Below are 23,212 nucleotides of genomic sequence, written 5' to 3' on the forward strand. Positions count from 1 at the left end.
AAACACAATAAACAATAATGTCCAGAAGTGCATGAATACAGAAAATGCCTGGATACTGATTTACATTGTATAAAGATTGAACTCACTCTGGAGAAGTCAGAGGTGTTTTCGTCAGTGCGAGTTTGATAGCACCAGCTGCTGGATCAGTTCCTGGGTAAGTCTCCTCTGTTAGAGGTTTTCCTTGTTCATCTACTACAGTTATACAAATTCCTTTTCCTTCCAGCAAGTTACTCTTTGTGAGGACATGAATCTCTAAAGCTGTTGCTGGCTTTTGTTCATCAGCTATATCTTTTGCATAGCATGTGACCAGTTTTAGTTCTTCTTCAGTCAAAGACCTTTCCTTGCATTCAGTGGCTGATTCCAGATCATAATGATGCTGCTGACTGACAAAGAAACTTTGGGTTTCGTGCCTTCCCAGCAAATTACCAACTACTTTTCCACTAACAGAGTTCAGTTTTTGAGTGAATGTTTTTGTTAAAATTGTGGCAAAACCAGAAAAACTCTCCACCATGGTTTGGGAAAGAAATTCTGAAACTAAGTCAATGAGTTCATCTTTAAGACGTTCCACATCTTCCAGTTTGTCCCTTCCATCTTTGTCATCTATCTCAATTATTGGTTCCTCACCCATGGACTTCAAAAATGCAGGAACAAAATTATTGTCAATGGTCTTTTTAGTAGGAATGGAGGAATACATTTCATAAATGGTGGTGGACATGTCTACAGTAGTTAGAAGCGTATTGATACAGGCATGAGGTTTGTGTGCAATAAATTCTGCTGATATGTCCCACACCTGTGAGAGCGTGTTAATCACCTGATGTATTTGTTTACAGTTTACCATGAGATTGTTGATAACATTACCTGTGTTACTAACCACAAATTCCTTCATTTCCTCCTCTAAGTTTCTGCTAATCCTATAAGAACCAGATCTTTTCTCCAAGGCGGCCTTTGGAATGTGTAAGCTAATGAAATCTGTGAGCACTCGGACAAACTGTTTATTTTGGTGTAATGCCGAACAGATAGATTTCTTGAAAGTATGTCGAAATCCTTGTTGGAAGGTCTTTTGGACAGCAGCATCGATGCCTGCATTCAGAGCAATGTTTACCCCTTGAATTGCCAATTCCTGAACAGCATAATTACATGCATGTTTTAAATTCACTTTGCCTACATTCAGTGTGATGTTCTTTACACTTATTGATGATACCAGTGATTTGGCTGATTTACACGATGAAATGAACAGTTTTTTTCCTGATCGGACGGCACTACTTGCAACACTTTTTAGGGATTTGGTGCCATTGAAGATATTACTTGCAGCATTTTTCACGGAGGAGAATGATCTTTTGAGAACACTGATTCCCCCACAGGCTAAAGAAATTCCTATACTAATTGCCTTAGATATCGCCCACGATGCCCAATCAAACGTGCCATTTATCATACCCATGACTCCACTGATCATGTCAGACACACCTTCAGAGATCAAACCAAGACCAAATGAGGACATGGAACCAGCTGTCAGGCCACATATCAGAACTCCTGCTACAACCTGAACCAGACCAAGAAAACAACAAATCAGGGCATCAAATGAGAATTGGGGCTTTTTCTTCACTTCAAACACAATGGCAAGGCCATAATTACGAAAGAGGTTGAGTTCACTAGAAGACACAAAATCCTCCTCAGCTGATAAGCTGTAAAGTGTCAAGTCCACAGTTTTGAACTCTCCTTTGCCTGGTCCAAGCATGTCAAGTATTTTTTTGATATTTTGCTTCCATGAGTTAAATATGTTCATCCTTGCCTGCATTTGTATTTGGAAGTTACAGCTGCCGCTGTGGTGTGGTTCAAAATCTTGAGTAACTGACAAGGAACAGAAGCTCATTATGTTGCTTGTTTCTGATATGTAAACATCTATGGCCTTCTCTGCCTCCTCGAGTAAGGAACGTGCCTCACTTTTGTAGCCCTCTTTGGCCATGTTAATGGTAATGTAGGCCTGGTTATACAGTGCAACAGCTTTGTAGTAGTTGTCTGAGTCATAGGCCTTTTTCCAGTAAGGTTTTGCTCCATAGTCACATTCGTTTTTGTTTTGAAAGTGCAAGGCAGTTCTTCCTAAAGCCTGCTGGATGTGATCATAAAAGTTTTCACTCTGACCTTGTAAAAGTTTGTTACTTGTATCATGCAAGTGATGGATGAGGTTTACTTTCAATTCAGTGAGATAATTCTGTGTGTTAATCTGTTCTGTGTGAAGTATCAGCCATATACCCCATGATTCCTTCAAAGCATTCAGTGCTGGGTGATAGTCCACCTTACTGTGAAAGGACTCAAAGTAACGAGGGACATCTTTTACTTTCACTTCAAAGAGGTCTGTCTTCTCTTCTGTATTGTAATGCTTGTCAAAGTCACTAAGGAACCGACAAAATGTGGAGAACAGCTCTTCCTTCATTTCAATTTCAGCTAGTTTCTCCTTCTCCATGTCTTTTATTCGATTAACCTCATACTCTTCTCTGAGTTCCCTCATGACTTCGATAGAATGGCCTCGGTAGGCCATGGCTAGACGATCATGGTTCAGTATTAGCTGGACCATTCCTGGTGTGCCTTTTCGACCTGTTCGTCCAAAAACCTGTTTCTCGACTCTTCGGTTATTGGGAAAGTACGTGAGTAACACAAAGAGACCACCGCAGCGATTAACCTCTTCTGTAACCTTAATGTCTGTTCCACGGCCTCCAAGGTTAGTGGTAATAATGATCTGTCCCTTGTTGAACTCCTGGTTCTCAATGTTGTGGCTCTCGCTCATCGTGTACTTGGTGACTGAATGTTTGGTTTCTGCTGTAATTTTGTCATTGAACTCATTTGCTGTGTTGACGTCCTCACACACGACTAACACCACCTGTCCTCTGTTAGAGACTTTTGAGACCGTGGCACAAAGAGTTTGGATCCATTGTTCGGTACCTCCCCTCACCTGGACTGCAGGAAGCTCAGTAACCTTTTGATGCTGATGAGCCGGTATGACGTAGCTGTCCGTTTTGTAATGCCTTGCCAGGAAACCCTTGTCTGCATCTCCCCCCAGTGTTCCAGAAACACCAAATATTCCTTTCCCACTGAGATATCTTTTAAAGAAATTTGAATTTGACATGTAGTTTGTCACATTTGATAATGGCGATAAAGTTAACTGATGCTTCATCTCCAGAAATTGTTGTAGTCCATCACCCCACCGTTTTCTTTTCTCCAACATTCCACTGGCCTGAAAGTCCACTGGAATTATTGCATGGTACATGTGTTGATCTTCTTCACTAACATCTATTCCCTGAGCACTAAGAGATCTCTCGATCATGTACTCTCTGCCTTTGGTCATCTGAATGGCCTTCAGTGCATTCTCAACAAACACTGGCAGCTGATTTTCCAGGTATTTCTCTAAGAAAGAAGGGACTACAATGGTGTCTTTTTCTTCTTTTGAACTGCATTGTTTAGAATATTTAATCTTGGATTTCAACTTGCAAATGGTGGCTTCAACAAGCAAATTTTCAGACAGGATCTCACAAGCTTTTCCATTCTCAAGTAGCAGCATGTTGATGTTTTGGTCAGTTTTTGTCTTTTGCTCTCCAAACCGAATGGCTTTTCTAGTTTCTGACTGATATCCATAACAGTTAAATGCCACCTTGTGCTCCATCCCCATCTCAAGAACACTGAGCAGGTCATACTGTTGTTCTATTCCAGTTTTGGCCATGATGGTCTTCCATGCCTTATTTTCCATAGCAACATGTTGCTTTTCTCCTTTGTCATTAATAGAGGCCTGCAAATTTTCAAAATCTTCCTCTGAGTAAAAGCCTAATTCGGTGCCTGGCAACAAAATTTCCAGTGGTGAAAATGTAGCTGTTTTTTCTGAACCAATTATTGCTATTAGTGCAGCTGTGTGAAAATTCTGGACTCTTGTTGCCCACATGGTCTCTCCAGTTTCTTCTACCTCAATTGGTCGACATGCAGATACCATGGCCCAGATTCCTGCAAGGACTTGCTCCAAATGCTGGAGGCCACTGGACTCATGGGACAGAAATGTTATTTGAACTCCATTATCCAAGGTCATGTAGTCAACCTCGTCCACAAGGACCAACTCAAACCTCCTGTCTCCTCGAGTTGTTTTCTTCTCAAACTCTTGTTTCAGTGTATCTGCTGCAAAAGTCCCAATAGTACTGTAAATTATTTGTTGTTTGTACGCTTCCTGAGTCAGTTCTTCTAGTTTTTCAGATGAGACATCATTCAGCATTGGAGGAACGGCAGATGACGTTATGCCAAACATGTTGTACAGTCCGCTCCATTCCTCTAAATCACGACAGGCGAGGACCGGGGAGCTCGTCACAATGTCCACCTTTACACCACGAATGGCATGGATTGCAGCAAGCATGGCTAAGATACAAGATTTCCCTTCACCTGTCCCAATTTCCAGGAGACAACCTGTATTAGTTTTTGATTTTGGAAGCAGGAAAACTACCAAGGTTGCAAGTTGAGTTAATCTGGGAAGATATCCTTCAATGACTATTTCCTTTTTACTCCTTTGAATAGTGACAGCAGAGCATATTTTTACTGCGACTGACATTCCCAGTAGTACACTTTTCAGAACGTGTCTGTCTGGGTTGTTAAAATCCAGTTCTTTAACCATTTTCTTTACATTCTGGATTTCTTTTTCACTGAGATCAGTTGTTTTGTGTTTTGGAAGCTCCATTTCCAGATACCACAGAACATCCTCGAGTATTATCAGGACATTCTCAGGGTAGTTTGCTTTGCGCATTTCACTAATAATAGTAAGAGCATTTTTGTGTCTCTCTTTGTCAACATGCCCTTTCAGCCATTCGAGGGGATCAGGTGACTCCAAAGCAGTAAAGACATCCCTATATTCCAGCTTGTAGGTCTGTGCAATGTGAAGTATTGACTGCACTTGTTCTTTATCTTTCCCGAAAATGTAACGCATGAAATCTGTTATTTCTGCCAGTTTCCATGTGTTGTTGAATGCAATCTGACACAGAATTTCTTTACTCTGTGCAGACAGTTGCATATCAGTTTGAAGAAGGCTCTGTAAAAGATTAAACGCAAGTGATGGATGATCATCTTGCAGTTGTTCGAGCACATCCAAGAGGAAGTCCCGGTCACATTTGTGTGTGTGGTCATCCTCATTCTCCTCAAAAACTAAATGCATTACTGCCTCAAGTACTGTCAGTCTATCATGTAGAGGCAGAGTCTCATAACCAACTGCAGTGTCAAAAGAAAACACACAGCTACTGGTCAGGTTGTGTTTCTTACAGTACTCCACCATTAACTCATTTTGCAGAGTTTTCATTCTCTCTGCTAATGTCTCCTCTGAATCTTCATCCTGAAGGATTTGATATTCAATCAAGCGTCCCATGAATTTCTTCTCTACCTCTGCATCCTATATGAAAAAAATATTTTAAGTAACAGCCGTCAGCTGAAGCATAACATTTAAAATTTTAGGCTATAATGTTTAACTTAGAACAAGACCTTTGAACTTCTAATGGTATTTGAAATTGCAATTACTTATGATTTAAAAAAATAAATTTTTACCTCATCTCTTTCAATTTCAGTGTTTACTGTCTGTTGCATTATATGAGTTTGGTGGTGGAACTCATGGCCTCTCAGCTTCTGCTTCAGTGTCTCTGTGGCTTGTTCAAGCTTCTTAGCGGCGAGCTCACTTTCCCTTCTAATCTGTTCCTCAATTCTTCTTTCATGTTCAAGCTGGGCCTGACGCCGCTGCTCTTCATCTCGTCTACGATTTTCCTCTTCCTCTCGTGCATCATCTTCAATTTTCCCTGGTTGAAGGAAAAAATTTCTTCACTTATCACTCCACTTATATAACTAATTGCTGGTTAATTGGAATTAATTTCTGGTTCATAACACTTTATCATATAACCTTGACTGTTAAGAGATGCCATAGATGGTTCTTTTTTTCTCACTTAAAACAGCCAAAGCTTCAATGATTCATAACTAATTTCCCAATAGTGCAGCAAAGTAGCAATTAAAAAAAAAACAAGTTTACTAATGAAGGATTTTTCTTAAATAAAAAATGCTGAATCCCTCTCTCGATCAGTATTGGCATGGTGAAGGGGCTTGTGTGAAACCTCAGTGCTATGTCATCAAGTACTAAAGTCTGCCAGTAAGTCCAGGCTTGGTGAGGAGAGGTTAGACAAAGAGCCATCTGTTCTGGTGGCTGTTGAGCATATCCTGTAGTGCAGATGAGGCAGTGTTTGTGTCTGCTTGAGATGGGATATTAATGGCCATGATGATGATGATCAAGGAGAATTTTCAAGGTAGGTAGAAGAGACAGTATCTGATGGTCAGGTGTTTCAGGATAGAAGAGCAGAAATGGGAGAGAACAGCAATGTCCCTAGCATCCCAACAATTGTTGCTGGTCATAAAACAGACTCTCTCACCTTTGGATTTACCACAGTCTTCAATTCTGTACAGAAAATGGAGAAGACAGGTTGAATGGACTGGTGTGGTACTAGGGGAGTAAACCATGTTTCGGTGAAACACAGAATATTGTAGTTATGCACATCACAGTTGAAACAAACTTCCACCCTGATGTAGTCCATCTTATTTTAAATGGACTGAACATTCACATGCTGGGCAGATGTGGTGTGTGTGTGCTCCTGCTCTTAGCCTGTTTTGCACACCAGAGCGTTTCTCTCAGTGTTTCCTCCATCTCCTCCAGGGCAAGTAATCTGTTTTGTCTGGCATCTTGGTGGATCTCTTCCAGCCAAGAGGGGCCACTGATAAGTGTCCTGTAAGTGGTGGGTGAGCTTATATCCTATATACAAAAGTGTGCTGTGGTCAAACAGTAGGTGCCAAGGATGTGGGTGCAAAGGAATTAAGTAAATTAAAATGAAAAAAAAAACCCACAGTCTTAATGGAACAACCACAATGGCATCTAGAGATGTCACGTAATCTTGGATGTTGTTGCATGCAATATCACAAGTTCTGGCTTTGGGAATGTGGAATGTCACTTCACTGGTGGAGAAAGAGCCTGAGTGTGTGAGACGGAAAGCTGTGAAATAGATCTAGTCACCTCACATCCACACACATTATGGGCTGTGATACCAAACTTCTTGATGTAAGAGGAATTTCAGGAAGGTGAAGGCTAAGAATTGTTTATAAAGACATTTGGCCTCATTTATCAATCTTTTACTGTGTAAATTAAATGGAACTAAAAATTTCCACCAGATTTACAAAATTTCCGAAATGCTGATTTTCTTCATACTTGTTTGCATATATTGATGAATGCCAAACACTCATAAATTACCAGGTGCGAGCACAGCACAGCTGATTTGCATTTGGTGACACTCACAAACGATGAGAAAATGGCAAAAAAAAAGACTTTCTCAGAGGTGGAAGTAAAAATTATTTTGACTCACATCTATGCCAATAAAGAATCAAGGCCAGCAGAGACACGCGGCGCATGTGGCAGGGCATCCAGGCTATCACCAACTATACGACAGCATCACCTGCCTGTGACAGTGATGCCTCCCTCCCAGATGCGCTGAACAAATTCTATGCTTGGTTCGAGGCACAGAATGGCGTGACGGCGAGGGAGACCACCCCTCCTCCCAATGACCAGGTGCTGTGTTTAACCACGGCCTATGTGAGGAAGATTCTACACAGAGTGAACCCGCAGAAGGCTGCTGGACTAGACAACATTCCTGGCAGCGTGCTCAGAGGATGTGCAGACCAGCTGGCAGATGTTTTCACGGACATCTTCAACACCTCCCTGAGCAGCACCGTTGTTCTGACGTGCTTCAAGGCCACCACCATCACCCCTGTGCCAAAGAAGTCTTCAGTGTCCTGCCTCAATGACTACCGTCCCGTTGCACTTACACCCATCATCATGAAGTGCTTCTAGAGGCTCAACATGAGGCACATCAAGACCCTGCTGACCCCCTCGCTGGACCCCCTGTAATTCGCTTACCGCCCCAACCGCTCAACAGATGAGGCCATCACCACCACCCTCCATCTGGTCCTCACCCACCTGGACAATAAAGACACATATGTTCAAATGCTGTTCATAGACTTCAGTTCAGCATTCAACACAATCATTCCTCAGCACCTGATTGGAAAGCTGAACCTGCTGGACCTGAACACTGCCCTCTGCAACTGGATCCTGGATTCCTGACTGGTCAGTCTGGATCAGGAACAGCATCTCCAACACCATCACACTGAGCACTGGGGCCCCACAGGGCTGTGTGCTCAGTCCATTGCTGTTCACTCTGCTGACTCAAGACTGTGTAGCAATGCACAGCTCAAATCACATCATCAAGTTCGCCGATGACACAACCGTGGTGGGTCTCATCAGCAAGAACGACAAGTCAGCATACAGAGAGGAGGTGCAGCAGCTAACGGACTGGTGCAGAGTCAACAACCTGTCTCTGAACGTGGACAAAACTAAAGAGATGGTTGTTGACTTCAGAAGAGCACAAAATGACCACTCTCCACTGAACACTGCTCCCCCGTGGAGATCGTCAGGAGCACCAAATTTCTTGGTGTTCACCTGGCGGAGAACCTCACCTGGCCGCTCAACACCAATTCCATAAATAAAAAAGCCCAGCAGCGCCTGTACTTTCTGCGAAGGCTGAGGAAAGCACATCTCCCACCCCCCATCCTCACCATGTTCTACAGAGGGACTATCGAGAGCATCCTGTGCAGCTGCATCACTGCCTGGTTTGGGAATTGCACCGTCTTGGATCACAAGACCCTTCAGCGGATAGTGAGGACAGCTGAGAAGATCATCGGGGTCTCTCTTCCCTCTTTCTCAGACATTTACACCTCACGCTGCATCCGCAAAACCACAAGCATTGTGGACGACCCCACACACCCCTCTTACACACTCTTCACACTTTTTGCACATTACACTATTTCAGCTACTTGTATTGTACTCTTGTACTCTTTGCACTATTGTCACTAGGTTCACTTTAAACAGAACTGTGTACTGGTCGGCGCTGCACTGGGACTTACTATGCCCATTGTCTGTCCCAGTAGTCATTGTACTGTTTTGTACTGTCTGCATATGTTTGCACTTGTGCATTTTATGTATAAATTATGTAGTCGCTTGTAGTTCTGTGTTGTTCTGTGTTGTTCTGTGCTTGTCTTATGTACCACCTTGGTCCTGGAGAAACATTGTTTTGTTTCACTATGTACTAACTGGCTGTATATGGTTGAAATGACAATAATCTCCACTTGACTTGACTTGACTTGAATATATTATTTAACAGTGGAACAGTGCCTGATAGGCCAAAATCTGAAGCCAAATTATGAAAAAAGTGAATTAGATGTTAAGTGAGTAAACTAACCTTTAAAGTAATTAAAATAAAAAAAATTGGTTTGACAAGAAAAAATATACTGTATATCTACTGTACCCAGGTGATTGTGGACACCAAGCACATTACACAGAGAAACTTTGTGTTTAGATGAGTATCTCAGCAACTCTTGGCCAGAAATCCCTCGTGCCCTCCCCGATGCCAGGTTAGAAAAGCACAAGGGTATATATCATAAGGAAGCAAATGTTTTGCAGCACTGCAAAAAATGGAACCAACTTTCACTTCACCTGAGCCAGTCCTCCTTTTATACAGCAGCACTTCTTTTTTCATTGAATGACTTAAGAAATTTCACCAGCAGTAGTGGAAGAGGGTGAAGGAGGAGGTGAGAGTAAAAATCATGATACGTTCCTGTTTTGTGTCAATCATCTTTGATTTTTTTATTTTATAAAGGTACTAAATGAGCTTGACTGCAACTGATAACAGTCAGAGATTAAAAATGAAATGGAGTGACTATGCTGTGACAAGAACATAAATGACAATACTAGGGTGTATTTTGTGTTGTTTACTGAACATATTTTATATAATACTTCATAAACAAATGACATACCATAATTCGGGCATGATGATTTCTTCTTCTCATAATTTATGTTGCAATCCAAATATATTTTTTGGTGGTCTCCACTGTCTCGAATTGTGAAACATGGGTCATCTTTTGGATTAAACATGTACTGTAAATGTGGATTTTTGTAACAGTCTGTCTCTGAGCACTCGCCATACTTCACATTGATGTAGAACGTTCTGATCATGGTGACGGGAACAATGGAGCGTTTAACTTTTTTTTCATAGCCTCCAACTGTGAACTAAACATACACAGGAAAATATATGACTTTGAAGCTTATATTTTCACAAACACACACACACACACACACACACACACATATGAAAAACAAACAAACAAACAAAAGAACAGAATCAAACATCACCTAGCATATGTGACATAAAAATATTTATGTAATTTGATGTTTTTTGATAATATCATAACTTACTGTCCAGTATTTGTCGGACAAAGGCCACGGCTCCTTAGACTCAGTGCAGACAGTCCATTTGTATGGAGTCTTATTGTGAACAGTTATTTCTCCTCCCAGGAAACCCATTCTGAAATGAAAGTGTTGAGAACAATAAGTACGAAATAAACCAATAAATGAAATAAAACAGCTGTCACGCTGTTATAGTAAAATACTGAGTGTCTAAAGAGCCTGCAAATTGTTTCTCCTGGCCGTTCCTCCTAACTATTATATGTTGGGAGTGAGTGTGGATGCTTTATCAAATATTGTTAAATTCATCAGAGTTTTTATATGATTCTTTTTGTCTTTTAGATTGCATAGATTGTACTGCATTTTTGTATATGTGAGTGTAGAGGGCGGGACCTCTGGGATGCTGGGATAGATTCAATGCTCACAGTAACCAGGCTTGTGATATGACAAGCACATGGTGTTAAAGCGAAGGTGTATGTGACTCAGTTATTTAAAGACATGTGCCCCCTACTGGTGAAGCATGTAAGTGCAATTAAAGGGAAAGGACTTTTCAAACAGCACAGTGTGTAGTGCGGTTCTAGTAAAATACCGAGTGACGCGGTGGTGTGATTAAGCATTAGCAGTTACTGTTACCACCCAGAAACTGATTATTTCACTATAACAGCAGTTTCCCAAGTGTTATATTCCTCTTATACCACCACAACATGCAACCATTACAATATTTTGTTTATTAATAATGATGTCATACATTTTAGCTGTTTATAATTACAGTTAATGTTGTGGAGCATTGGCAAAACAAGTTCGTTTCTGTTCTCACTTACGTTACAGCAGTTATAAACAGTCGATTCAAACCCCCAGCCCCGTAGGTGTGAGGCAACAGTGCTAATATTTGATTGGCCCGTGGTGTACAGAATGTTTATGAATATCAAAATATTTTTTAAATTTAACATCACATCATCCTCCACCCAGAATTCTGCCCTTCTGTCACTAAATGAACAGTTTTGACCACCAGAGGTCACCAAATTACTCTCTATGTTGTTGACTTTGCCTAGCCTTGTAATTACCTTGCTCACCTGTACCTCATTGTCTCCCTGTCATGTGATCTATTAGCTTGTTACCTTCAGTGTATTTAAACCCTGTCTCATGTCCATGTCTTTACTAAGGCTTTGTATTCTGTTGTGTTGCAAACTCTGTGCCTTTTGTTACTGTTCTGGATTACCTGGTCTCCTGAATTCTCTGCCTGCCTCTGTGTTAATGATTTCTGGATTTTCCCTTTGGATTTGTTTGCCTTCATGTTTGGACTGATCTTTGGTGCTTTTTCTGTGTTGGCCTTTTGGAACCTTTCAATAAGTCTTTTGGACACCACCTGTGTTGCTCTGCACTTGAGTCTATACTCCCCAATAATCTAGTTGATTGGTGTTGGACTATCACTCCAGAGACCCGGGTTCAGTTCCTGCTCTGTGACACCTTCAACATAACACTTGCACATTGGACACATTTTTTGTTTTGTCTGCCATTTGTCAGTGTTAGAATAGTTTCTTTTGTTATTGGCATTCTGTTTTCTCAAGTATTCCTATACCAAGGTACTGTGAAAAATAAATGCTAACAGTTGTTTACAACATTCTTTTAGGACTATGAATACACCACTCTCGCTTTCACCTGCAGCTCGCACAGGAAGTGGATGCAGGTACTGTTCAGTTTTCAACTACTTTCAGAATCTTATAGAGCAAGTGTGCATTCACTATTTAACAGATGTTAGTTTGTATTTACTGTATGGTAAAATGTGTGCTATGTGGTAATTGTGTGTTCTTTTTTTTTTCTATAAATTAGTACTAGTATCAGTGAACATAACAATGTTAATAATGTAACTTATCTGTTTACTTAATGCTTCCTTTTTTTTTTTTTTTTTTTTTTTCAGACGTGAGAAACGGTGCAAAAGAACCTGTGGCAAAGACAGCCAAAGCAGATAAGCAGCACACTGTCATGTAACACAGACTGATGTTGATGTGGCTCCACAGGCTCTGAGATTCCTGCCCACACGGGAACCAGGACTACAGCTAGACTCAAGACCTTGTGAGGCACACACTCCCATGAGTCTCTTCAAAATGGTTTTTTTCTGCAACTGCTGTGTCAACTGTGTCGAAACACCAATGCTCAGGCTGCCAGGGCACGTGCAAAGGGCCATAAATATAAATGGACAGACGTCGGCACCAGTGAGCTGTACTGCTACATTGGGCTACTCTTCTACATGGCCATCGTGAAGTTGAGGTCCATCAGAGACTGGCAGGATAGTGTTTTCTCTGTTCCTTTTCCTGCCACAATCATGTCAAGGGACAGATACCGCACCATTTCATGGAATCTGCACGAGTCACCCAGATGCAGACAAGGACATTGACCGAAAGAGGGGCACAGCTGAACATGACCATCTTTTCAAGATCAGACCCCTCATGGACACTATCCGGCATGCATGTAAGGCCATCTATCATCCAAGACAAAATTTGGCAGTGGATGAAAGAATGGTGGCATCCAAAGCAATCACAGGAATGACTTGGTACATGAAAGCCAAACCAACCAGGTGGGGCTTCAAGCTTCTTGCGGACTCATCAAATGGATATACTGTAGATTTTGCCGTGTACACAGGAAAGAACAACTTTCCCACAGGCCATGGACTGTCATATGATGCTGTGACATCTCTGTTGGACCGTAGAGTTTTGGGCTCTGGGTACCATGTATACATGGATAATTTTTACACTAGTCCCAAGCTTCTAACAGACTTGTTTGCTTTGAAGTTTAGTGCATGTGGGACTTACAGAGACAACAGGAAGGATTGCCCTCGGAATGCAGCTAACTCGCTCACCAAAAAATCTGTGAGGGGCTCCATCAGGTGGATTCGAGATGGATATCTTGTGTCTGTGAAATGGATGGACACGTGAGAGGTGTCGGTCTGTTCCACCGTCCATGCTGCTCATACAGGAGACACTGTGCAGAGGAGGGTGAAGACACAAAATGGATGGAGGACAAAGTTTTCCCATGTCCTGCACCTGTGACTGCATACAACCAGCACATGGGGTGGTGTTGACCTGTCTGATCAGCTGTTACAGTACTACACCACACAGCACAAAACAATGAAGTGGTACAGAAAGCTATTTCTACACTTCTTGGACATTGCTGCTAACAGTGCCTTTATTGTACACAAAGAGCTTTATGGCACCATGAGCCACAAGGAGTTTATGGAAGAACTACTTGCAGGGCTCTGTGGCGTGTCACAGAAAATAACACAAACAGACCAGTGTTGACCATGTGCCAGTTCCAGGAGCTGAGCAGGCCTCAGATGCCACTGCTGGTCGATGGATCTGTGTGCTTTGCAAAGCATGGTAAGAGGCAGGACACTCTTTGGAAATGCCAGGCATGTGATGTTCACTTGTGTGTTCAGCTGAAAAGTTTCCTAGAGTGGCACAAAGATGTATAGCTGTTCAGTTCTGTGGGCTTCAAAGAGTGGGCTTTTACTATATTCTAAATAAACTACAAACAAAAAATATAAATTTCTTTTGTCCTCACATTCTTTCATAGCACTTCCCTCTCAGCCACATTCCTGACTGAAAGGCTCATTATGTGGGTCTTTGTCTTCTCAGGTGTCAATCACATTATTCATGATATTCTCTTGCATATGCCCTTTTGAAACAAAGTGTCTTAAATTTAAATCAGTATATTGTTTCCTGGAATGAGTGAACAAGATGATTATCCCATCATTTTGATGCAAAAACTCTAGGCTACAACATCCAGTTCTCCAAAGTCTTGTGATGTGTTTACATGTTCTGTATGTGTTTTATGGCCTTATTTCAGTGACTTAATTTTAGTTTTTCACTAACCATGCATAAATGCTGTTTTCTCAAAAACACAATCATGTATAAACATGCTGCTCACATTATTGTAGCCCAGTTTGTGCTGATTACAGTGTTATCAGACTTTAGCCATTAATATGCTTAAAAGCAACTGAAAAAAGCACAAATGTCAGGGCATGTCAAAAATTTGTCCAGGGCCCCAAAACACCCTCAGCTCCCAGAGGGTTAATGGCTGTGGTTGTAGTCCAGTGGCCTATCTCTTGAAGACCTTTTGACCCTGTTGTTCAAGGTATGCCTGCATGTTTGGGCTCTGTGTCCGCCTCTGCTCTCCTAGTCTCGGATGCTGAGAGTCGTTCTCTCACATCCTTCCGTGCTGCATGCACCTCATCAAGTGATTACTACGCTTAATAATATTCAAACACAACACGTGACTACTCAGTGTTGCTCTGGGTACAAGGCCGTCCTCATGCACTCATGCTCCTCTGAGCAGGCTCCGGAGAGTTGGCTGTCTGGCCGAGGTCTGACACTTCGTCCTTGCGTTCTGATTTATCACAACACCCCTTTGAGGATGGTATGCATGTGTACCTGGACGGCTCCTGCTACAAACCAAATGAAAACACCACCCTATGTGGTTATGCTATCTTCGTAAACATTGTGGATGACGCTCACTCCATTCCCTTCTGCCCTTACTAGAGCTTGTAGCCTCTTCCAGGACCAGGTGGTAACAATTTATACACGTTTGTTGCCCACGATTTCGGTAAAATGTGGTGTGCACACGGTTTTAAGACCGCTGACGGTAAGCCTATTTCACATGCTACGCTCATTTCTGACTCGGAGGTCTCATTGCTGCCTTGACACCTCGCTATTGTCTAAATAAAAGGTCATGACTCTGGCGACTCAGACACCACTTGTGAAAACACCCTAGCCGACGACGTGGCCAAGTGGGCTGCCAAAGAGGGCTCCCTGTCTCCTCACATTGACACGAACACTGTTTTCCTTCTTCTCACATGCATTGAGATTGGACATTGACATCCATTGGACATTAGAAAGGAAATGTCACAAACGCAAGCCACCCCACAAGATTTATCCTTTTGGCACTCTGAACATTGCTCCCCTTCGTGTGCCAGTCTGATCCGCTGTCCTCATGGGCACATTGCACTCCCTTGTTCGGTGATGCCCTTTCTCGTGTGCCATTTTAATGCTATTTCATATACCTCATGGGGGCAGTAGTGGCCTAATGGATAGAGAATTGGACTTGCAACCCGAAGGTGAACCTGAAGGTCGTGGGTTCAAGTCTCAGGTCCGGCAGGGATTGTAGGTGGGGGGAGTGAATGACCAGCGCTCTCCTCCACCCTCAATACCACGACTGAGGTGAGACCCTTGAGCAAGGCACCGAACCCCCAACTGCTCCCCGGGCGCCGCAGCAAAAAAACAGGCTGCCCACTGCTCCGGGTGTGTGTTCACTACTGTGTGCGCGCACTTGGATGGGTTAAATGCAGACCACAAATTCTCAATTTTGTAACTCCAAAGTTGCAAAACCCGCCAAACTTTTGCTGGACATCTGTTTAGTTTGTGCTAGGGTCAATTTTCAAGGTAAAGTTGCTCTACCTTCACCTGAAGCACCTTTTCATTGCTTACAAATTGATTTTATGTATGTGCCACCTGTGAGAAATTTGAAATATTTACATGTAATTGTTGTCAAAATTTCTAAATGGGTTGAAGCTTTTCCTTGTTCCAGAGAGAATGCTAAAACCATTATTAAGATCCTTGCTAAAGAAAAAATCACTAGGCATGGTATTCCACAATCAAATGATAGTGACAATGGCAAACCGTTCGCATCCAAAGTTACTCAGAAGCTTTGCAAATACCTTAACATTGATTGGAATTTTCACATTCCTTATCATCCTCAAAGTTCAGGTATTGTAGAAAGAAAAAAATGAACCATTAAAGATAGATTAACCAAAGCTATACTTCAAGCTGGGTAGACTTTCTCCTAGTCAACTGAGAAATCCACATGTCACCTGGCGTTTCCTTTTCAGGTGATCTGGAAGTGATTGTCGGTGATTACACTCAAGCCTTTGAAAAATTAAACAGTTTGCATAGTAATGTCTCTGCCTCTCTCCGTCTACCTACAGAAAAGCCCACTCACCCTTTTATCCCAGGTGATGCAGTGTTGTTGAAAAGTTTAAACCCCAGAAAGGTGGGAGAGCAGCGTTTGGACCTCCCACGACGGTGGTAGCAGTCAACCGCACTGCTGTCCTCACTGATTCTCAACCTCAGCGGAGCCGCGCTAGCAGGCTAAAGAGGTGCCCCATTGGAGCATCTTCATCTAAGAAAAGAGAAAATACACAATCAAGCAGCCCTTAGGGGGCCTCATCTCGTCTCACCTTAACACATATATAGATTTCCTCTGTATTAGCTTCTGAACACATGAATAGTGAAAAACCCATCCCATCACCAAGCCTCGCTGGTGAGGGAGACTGTAAACGCACAGCCTGATATGGCGACTGTCGCTTGTCCCGGAGAGCAAGCACAGGTCCCTCTGGGACCTAAGATTACATTGATAAATATTAAGGAATATTTATTGGGCACGCTCCTTTCTCTCCAACTTTAAGGTCATTGGTGGAACATGCTGTGTGTGTGTGTGTGTGTGTGTGTGTGTGTGTGTGTGTGTGTGTGTGTGTGTGTGTGTGTGTGACAGATCCAACCACTGCCCTTGTTCCCTTGTTGTTCCTTGTCTGTTATCATGTACTTGCCACACTTCTTGTTTTTGCTACACCGAGTCCCGTTATCAGCTAAGGTGCAGTAGTGTCTTAACCAGCCATTTCACTGTTACTCAGGCACGTGACCCTTTTATCCATTTGTGCCAAGTCACTTAGCCTAAGACTCTCATTCTCTGTGCGTATATATGCTCCTGTGTTTCTTCAATAAATTTGAGAGCTTTGCTATCTGAGTCTCATGTCTGTGTCTGTCACTTAGTAACTTTCCCCAAGCTTGGATCAGAGTGAACTGCAGCAACATGACTCTCTTGTGACCATGACTGGGCCACATCAAAAATCCTAACAAATAGGAAAAATATAAACATATAATATAAGTAATATAAAAGATAGTTTGCAGCAAAAGTATCACTATATTGGGAACAAAGGCCATTTTCCTCTGAACTCTCTTATCAACAAGGTGTTTCCACTTACAGAACCGTCATTCACTCAGTGTTTTTTCGTTTTTCACACTGTTCTGTGTAAAACTCTACAGACTGTTGTTTTTGAAAATCCCAGGAGATCAGCAGTTTCTGAAAAAGTCAAACCTGTCCATCTGGTAGTAACAACCATGCCACGGTTAAAGTCACAGAGATCACACTTTCTTCCCCTTCTGATGTTTGGTGTGAACATTAACTGAAGCTCTTGTACATTGAACCTGTATCTGCATGACTTTATGCATTGTGCTGCTGCTGCATGATTGGCTGATTAGATAAGTGCATGAACGTGCAGGCTTACAGGTGTTCCTAATAAAGTGGACAGTAAGTGTATCTCAACCACGTATAAAGCTATAACATTTTAATGTGAATGAAAAAGGAGAGAATTACATTTAAAGATTTTACTCCAGTTCCACTGAAAGATGCCCCACCTAGCTCTACATTTCAGCTCTACAATTACATTTACTGTATTATTGGCAGGAAAACTCAATTTTGACATTTTTGGCTGTTTTCCAGAATTATATGCTTAATGTATAAACTGAAAAGAACTTCACCCTGATGTTCTGTATGAGGTTTATCATAAAGCGTTTAATTCCTATTTATCCTTAAAAAATCCGCAGGTACTTACAGTCTTTTCAGCAGCAGGAAGTTTTCTGATCTCCTGGAGAAATGTGCTTGACTGTAAAACGTCCTGATGGTTTTACTGTTACTGTTCATCTGATCATCCTGCATCTGCTGGTCATGTCCAGTCAGTGCGCATGCGCATGTTACAGTCATTACATGCTCTTTCTTTCAGTTTCATTAAACATGCCCTAGCATTTTTTTTCTTCTTTTTTTGATGCACAGAGAGCTTTATTAACAAAAATGTACAGAGGTTTAAGATACCATAATGAATATATATCCCTATATATAAAGTGTTAAGACTACCATTTTGCTTATGCGACAAATTTGGTGCCAGCGCCACCTACTGGTCAAAAGTAACAATAACATGCTAAAAATGCTTACATTTAACTCCCATTTTTGCTCCTCCTCCTCCAAATTTTGTCCAATCTTCACCCCATTTGGCTCATATCACCTTGACACCTGTCCTACAGTCAGAGAATTCTGCAGCTTTAATTATTATTATTGTTGTTGTTAAATTGCCTCAAGAGATAATTCATTTCATTCCTGATGTGTGCCTTAAGTGTATTTTTTATTCACTGTATTAAAAAAAGCCCACCATAACCCAATGTTTGTTTGTTTTTTTTTTTGTTTGTTTTTTTTTTGCTTTTTTTCCATGTTCTCTTCATAGTGCACATATCTGTTTTGGGAGGAACTTAGTGCTAAGTTTTTTTTTCCTGAGTAATCGAGGGGGACGATTACTTTTTCACACTGGTGATATAGGTGTAATAAAATAATAAAGTAAAAATTATAAACCAAACTTGAATGACATAATCTCAGCTCCAGTTAGTTGGAAAATGTATGAATTATTCAGCATTTGTGAATCTTACATTAACCCACTTTAGCTTAAAGTTAGCTGCTCTTTAATTTAGCCTGCATATGACAGAAACCAACTTGAATTTTTTTTTTTTGGACAGACATCTGATTATAAATGTATTAATATATCAACCTTTACACAATTGTCAGCACACATTTACTACGCAGTGTGTTTCAGGTTTGTTCTGATTCATGAAGAAATCAATCCACTCTTTTATCTTCTCTTCACTTATATAAATGACATCCAGCTCCATTTTACTGCTTTTTTGCACCATATTTTACAGCTAGGCGTTTCTGTCTGCAGACCTGCCGCTCACTGGATGCTTCGTACCATTCTGTGTAAAATCTAGAGACTACTAGACTACTAGTTCTCTCTAGAGAACTCACTGCTATGTTTAATAGTGAAAATAAGACTATTTCCACATGCATGGGATAGGGACTAAACAGCTGTGTGGCCATAAGAAAGCCACTTGTTAGTGAGACTAATCGGAAAAAAACAACAACTTCAGTTTGCTAGGGAGCATAAAGACTGGACTGTGGAGCAATGGAACAAGGTCATGTGGTCTGAATGTTTCTACTGCAGGCAATCGGATCACTTCGTCTGACAATGCCCACTCTGCACTCCGCCCTCGGCCACTCCCAGCCCGTCAGAGAGCAGGAGTGTCATCCCCCTGCTCTTCTATGGTGAGTCCCATTTACTCTTTGTCTCACCAGTCATTTACTATGCCAGTGAAAATACAGCACTCAGAGGGTGAACCATTGCAACACCCCGCATCCATGCCATAGATGGAGGACACATTGGTAAAGGAACTATTACCCAATGCACACAACCTACCACCAGGAAACTGCATTTACCCACGATCACTCACTGAACAACAGGCCATGGAAGAATATATTCATGAAGATCTGCAGCATGGTTTTATTCGCCCTTCAACATCACCTGCTTCAGCTGGCTTCTTTTTCGTGGAGAAGAAAGAGGGAAGTCTCAGGCCATGCATCAATTATTGAGGACTTAATCAAGTTACCGTCACATATCTTTATCCACTATCTCTGGTCCCCGCAGCTCTATGAATATTGCGTCATGCCATATGGGCTCTCTTGCGCCCCCTTGGTATTCCAGTGTCTCATAAATGATGTCCTGTGGGACATGCCGGGAAAATTCATCATCGCCTACATTGATGACATCCTAATCTACTCTGCCTCCCTCGAAAGGCATATCAAGCATGTCTGTCTTGTCAAGTCCTCGAGTGCCTGTTGCACAAGCATTTGTACGTCAAGGAAGAGAAATGTGAATTTCACCAACAGAAAATCTTGTTCCTGAGGCACATCATTAATCCTGAAGGAGTAACCACGGACAAAGCTAAAGTGTCTGCAGTCACGGAATGGCCCGCACCTAAGACACTCAAAGATCTGCAAAGATTCCTGGGGTTTGCAAACTTTTACTAATGTTTAATCAGATGTTTTAGCTCCATTGCTCGCCCACTAACATCACTTGCTCACTAGGGATAATTCTGTCTAACATCTAGGACTGTTTGCATGTTTTTGTTTCTGTTTGCATGCTTTTTGTTTCCTATGTTCTGTAAAGCTGCTTTGAGACAATGTTCATTGTTAAAAGCACTATACAAATAAAATTGAATTGAATTGAATAAACTAAAAACTGCCTTCACCACAGCCCCAATCCTCAAACATCCCGACCCATCTAAGCCATTCATCGTGGAGGTAGACACCTCCGTGAAGGGCATTGGTGCGATCCTCTCCCAAAAATTTGGGGAGAAACCTACACTGCATCCAGTGGCTTTTCTCCAGAAAGTTATTCCCACAGAGCAGAACTACGACATTGGGAACCATGAGCTACTGGCCGTAAAGCTGGCTTTGGAGGAATGGCGTCACTGGCAGAGTGAACCCTTCAGGCACAGAGAAGTCTGTTTCCCAGAACACACCATGGCTTTCAAATATGGCTGCCATGGACTTCCTTTCCCAACAACGGACTCTGTCACGTTCACTGCTAATCACCCACACCTGAGAACAGTCACACCTCGCAGTATGTAAGGGCCTCAGATTCACATTCATTCAGTGTGAAGTAACACTGAATGTGTTTGTACCTGACTTACCAAACCGTTTCCTGTTTACTGCTATTCTGGTTTTTGTATTCTGGTTTTGCCCTGACTGATGGTTTGCACTTCGCATGAACTTTGCCTGTTTTTAGATTACAACCTTGCCTACCAATTTGGATTTGTTTGCCTGTGTTTCTTTAATAAACTCTCTCTCTGCATTTGCATCCACATCCGCTTACCCAACAAACATTACATTATCATGTTATAGCTAATAAATAATGAAGCGCTGTTTATTTTTGTTATCAAGCAAAAGCCACACATTCATGGCAGCATTGTTTTTTTTTTATTATTCTAAATCTCAGTCCATAAGATTATTTTTTATTATTGTACACAATTAGTAGTATTTTTTATTTAAATAGTGAAATGTTTGAGTTCTTTAAGTGTATACTGTAAATGCAAAGGCTGCATGATCACAAATCAGCGTTATTCATGATGCTATTTGCCCACATACCCACACATACACACACCTTAACACACTGTAAAATATAATAAAAACCATGTTAAATATTTATATTGATTATTTATTATTGTGATTATTATTTTTCATGTTTATACACACACACACACACACCTCGCCACTACGCACTCGTCACACTCCCACTCCGCCCTGAGACAACTACCTGAGCAGGTGAGCTGCCCAGGGGCCCGTTTCAATAAGGAGGTTCAACCAACTCTGAGTTTAAACTTGAACTCTGAGTTGACTTACTCTGAGATGGGAAACTCTGAGTTTTCGGTTACAGAGCAGCTGAAATGAGTTAGTTCAATCAACTCAAGGTTGACTCTGAGTTAAGCGCGTGCACCACGACTATAAAAAGCCATGATCAATAGAGTGCAGATATTATGAGTCACCATGGCAACAGCACCCAAAAAAAAGAGGTCTGCGTATTTCTCGCCAGCCGAACTGGATGTGCTTCTGCAAGCATATGGCGACTACGAGCACATATTTCGAAAAAAAAACCCAACACAGCTACAGCGGCGAAAGAGAGAGAGTTAGCTTGGGAGAAAATAGCTGCTCAAGTCAATGCGTAAGTTTAAGTAATGTAATTACTGTAATTTAATTTTCACTTGAAAAAGTAAGCGATTACTCTTAATGTTTCTGTAATTTAACGGAAGTAACTTGTGATGCAATTACATTAAATACAGATTTTTTTTTTATGCGAATTAAAAGTGCAGTTTTGTCTATCCTTGTATTGTGGTTGAGGCTGATAAGGGATTTATAAAGCAATTAGTAATAAATAATCCAATACTTTTTAGGGAGAGTAATATCACATTAATCTACATTATTACTGCTGTAATAATATCAGAAGCGAAACTGGAAGAACAGTACATTATTGAACCTAATTTTAATTTTCATGTAGCTGCAATCCTGCAGGCATAAAAAGAACGTGGCAGCAGCTAAAAATGAAATATAAAAACATAATTCAATCAGGTAAGGCTTGAGCATATCACTGGTGTAGGCTACCTGACTTTACAAACATGTGACATATTAAATAACTAAATAGCATCCAGTGTCTTGCAGTGCAGCAGCATTTTTGACATAGGTGTAATGCTGTTTTCACACGATTAAATGTTCATTCTTATTTGACTTCTACTCAGCCAACAGAAAGAAGGCAGAAGCTCGCAAAACTGGGGGAGGACCTGCACCACCACCACTCACAAATGCAGAGGAGATTCATCAGAGCCAGTCACTCCCCATATATATATATATATATATATATATATATATATATATATACACATATAGGCTATTTTTCATATGCATTTATTTCACTTTGGATTGGGTTTTTTGTTGGTCCCAACAGATTCTGATGGTAATATCTGCCTTTTGGTGCCTCCTGTCATAACAGAACCCTAGGCAGTTGTAAGTAGCCTACTAAATAAACCATTAATTATGACAAGTAGTATTATAAAGTGTACTCAACCAAATGCTAATCTTCACAGGAAGATGAAACCACTTCTGCCACAGAGAAGCCTACAGAGGTAATATTAATATAGTGTCTACACATCAAACAATCTACACATTCACATTTCTTCATATTTTTGTGTGGAGTAGCCTATAGAATCAAAGTTTATATTTAAGTATAAACTGATATTATTATCTCTCCTCAACCCTCACAGAGTGTGGAAGAACTGCAGGAGGAGGGTCCATCAAATTCTGCTGCACAGATGAACACAGTTCAGTAAATGCTAGAGTTTAATTCTGTGCAATTCATAAAGAACTACATAATATAAATCTAATCTACTGTATTTT

General features: G+C 41.3%; 1 protein-coding gene across 1 annotated transcript in view; it reads right to left on the minus strand.

Annotated features, from left to right (window-relative positions):
* The window catches only part of LOC113524132 (uncharacterized), a 30,050-nt gene extending 11,937 nt beyond the window's left edge, over window positions 1–18,113 (minus strand). The window contains exons 1-6 of the mRNA XM_026910263.3: window positions 18,000–18,113; window positions 16,328–16,507; window positions 10,349–10,457; window positions 9,910–10,162; window positions 5,560–5,804; window positions 87–5,407 (exon numbers count right to left, since the gene is read on the minus strand). Of these exons, the coding sequence (XP_026766064.3) occupies window positions 87–5,407; window positions 5,560–5,804; window positions 9,910–10,162; window positions 10,349–10,456 (5,927 nt within the window). The 5' untranslated portion in view covers window position 10,457; window positions 16,328–16,507; window positions 18,000–18,113. The remainder of the gene's footprint in view (window positions 1–86; window positions 5,408–5,559; window positions 5,805–9,909; window positions 10,163–10,348; window positions 10,458–16,327; window positions 16,508–17,999) is intronic.
* Window positions 18,114–23,212: the final 5,099 nt, after the last annotated feature.

Source organism: Pangasianodon hypophthalmus, chromosome 4, assembly GCF_027358585.1.
Source record: "Pangasianodon hypophthalmus isolate fPanHyp1 chromosome 4, fPanHyp1.pri, whole genome shotgun sequence".
In the NCBI taxonomy this organism is placed as follows: Eukaryota; Metazoa; Chordata; class Actinopteri; order Siluriformes; family Pangasiidae; genus Pangasianodon; species Pangasianodon hypophthalmus.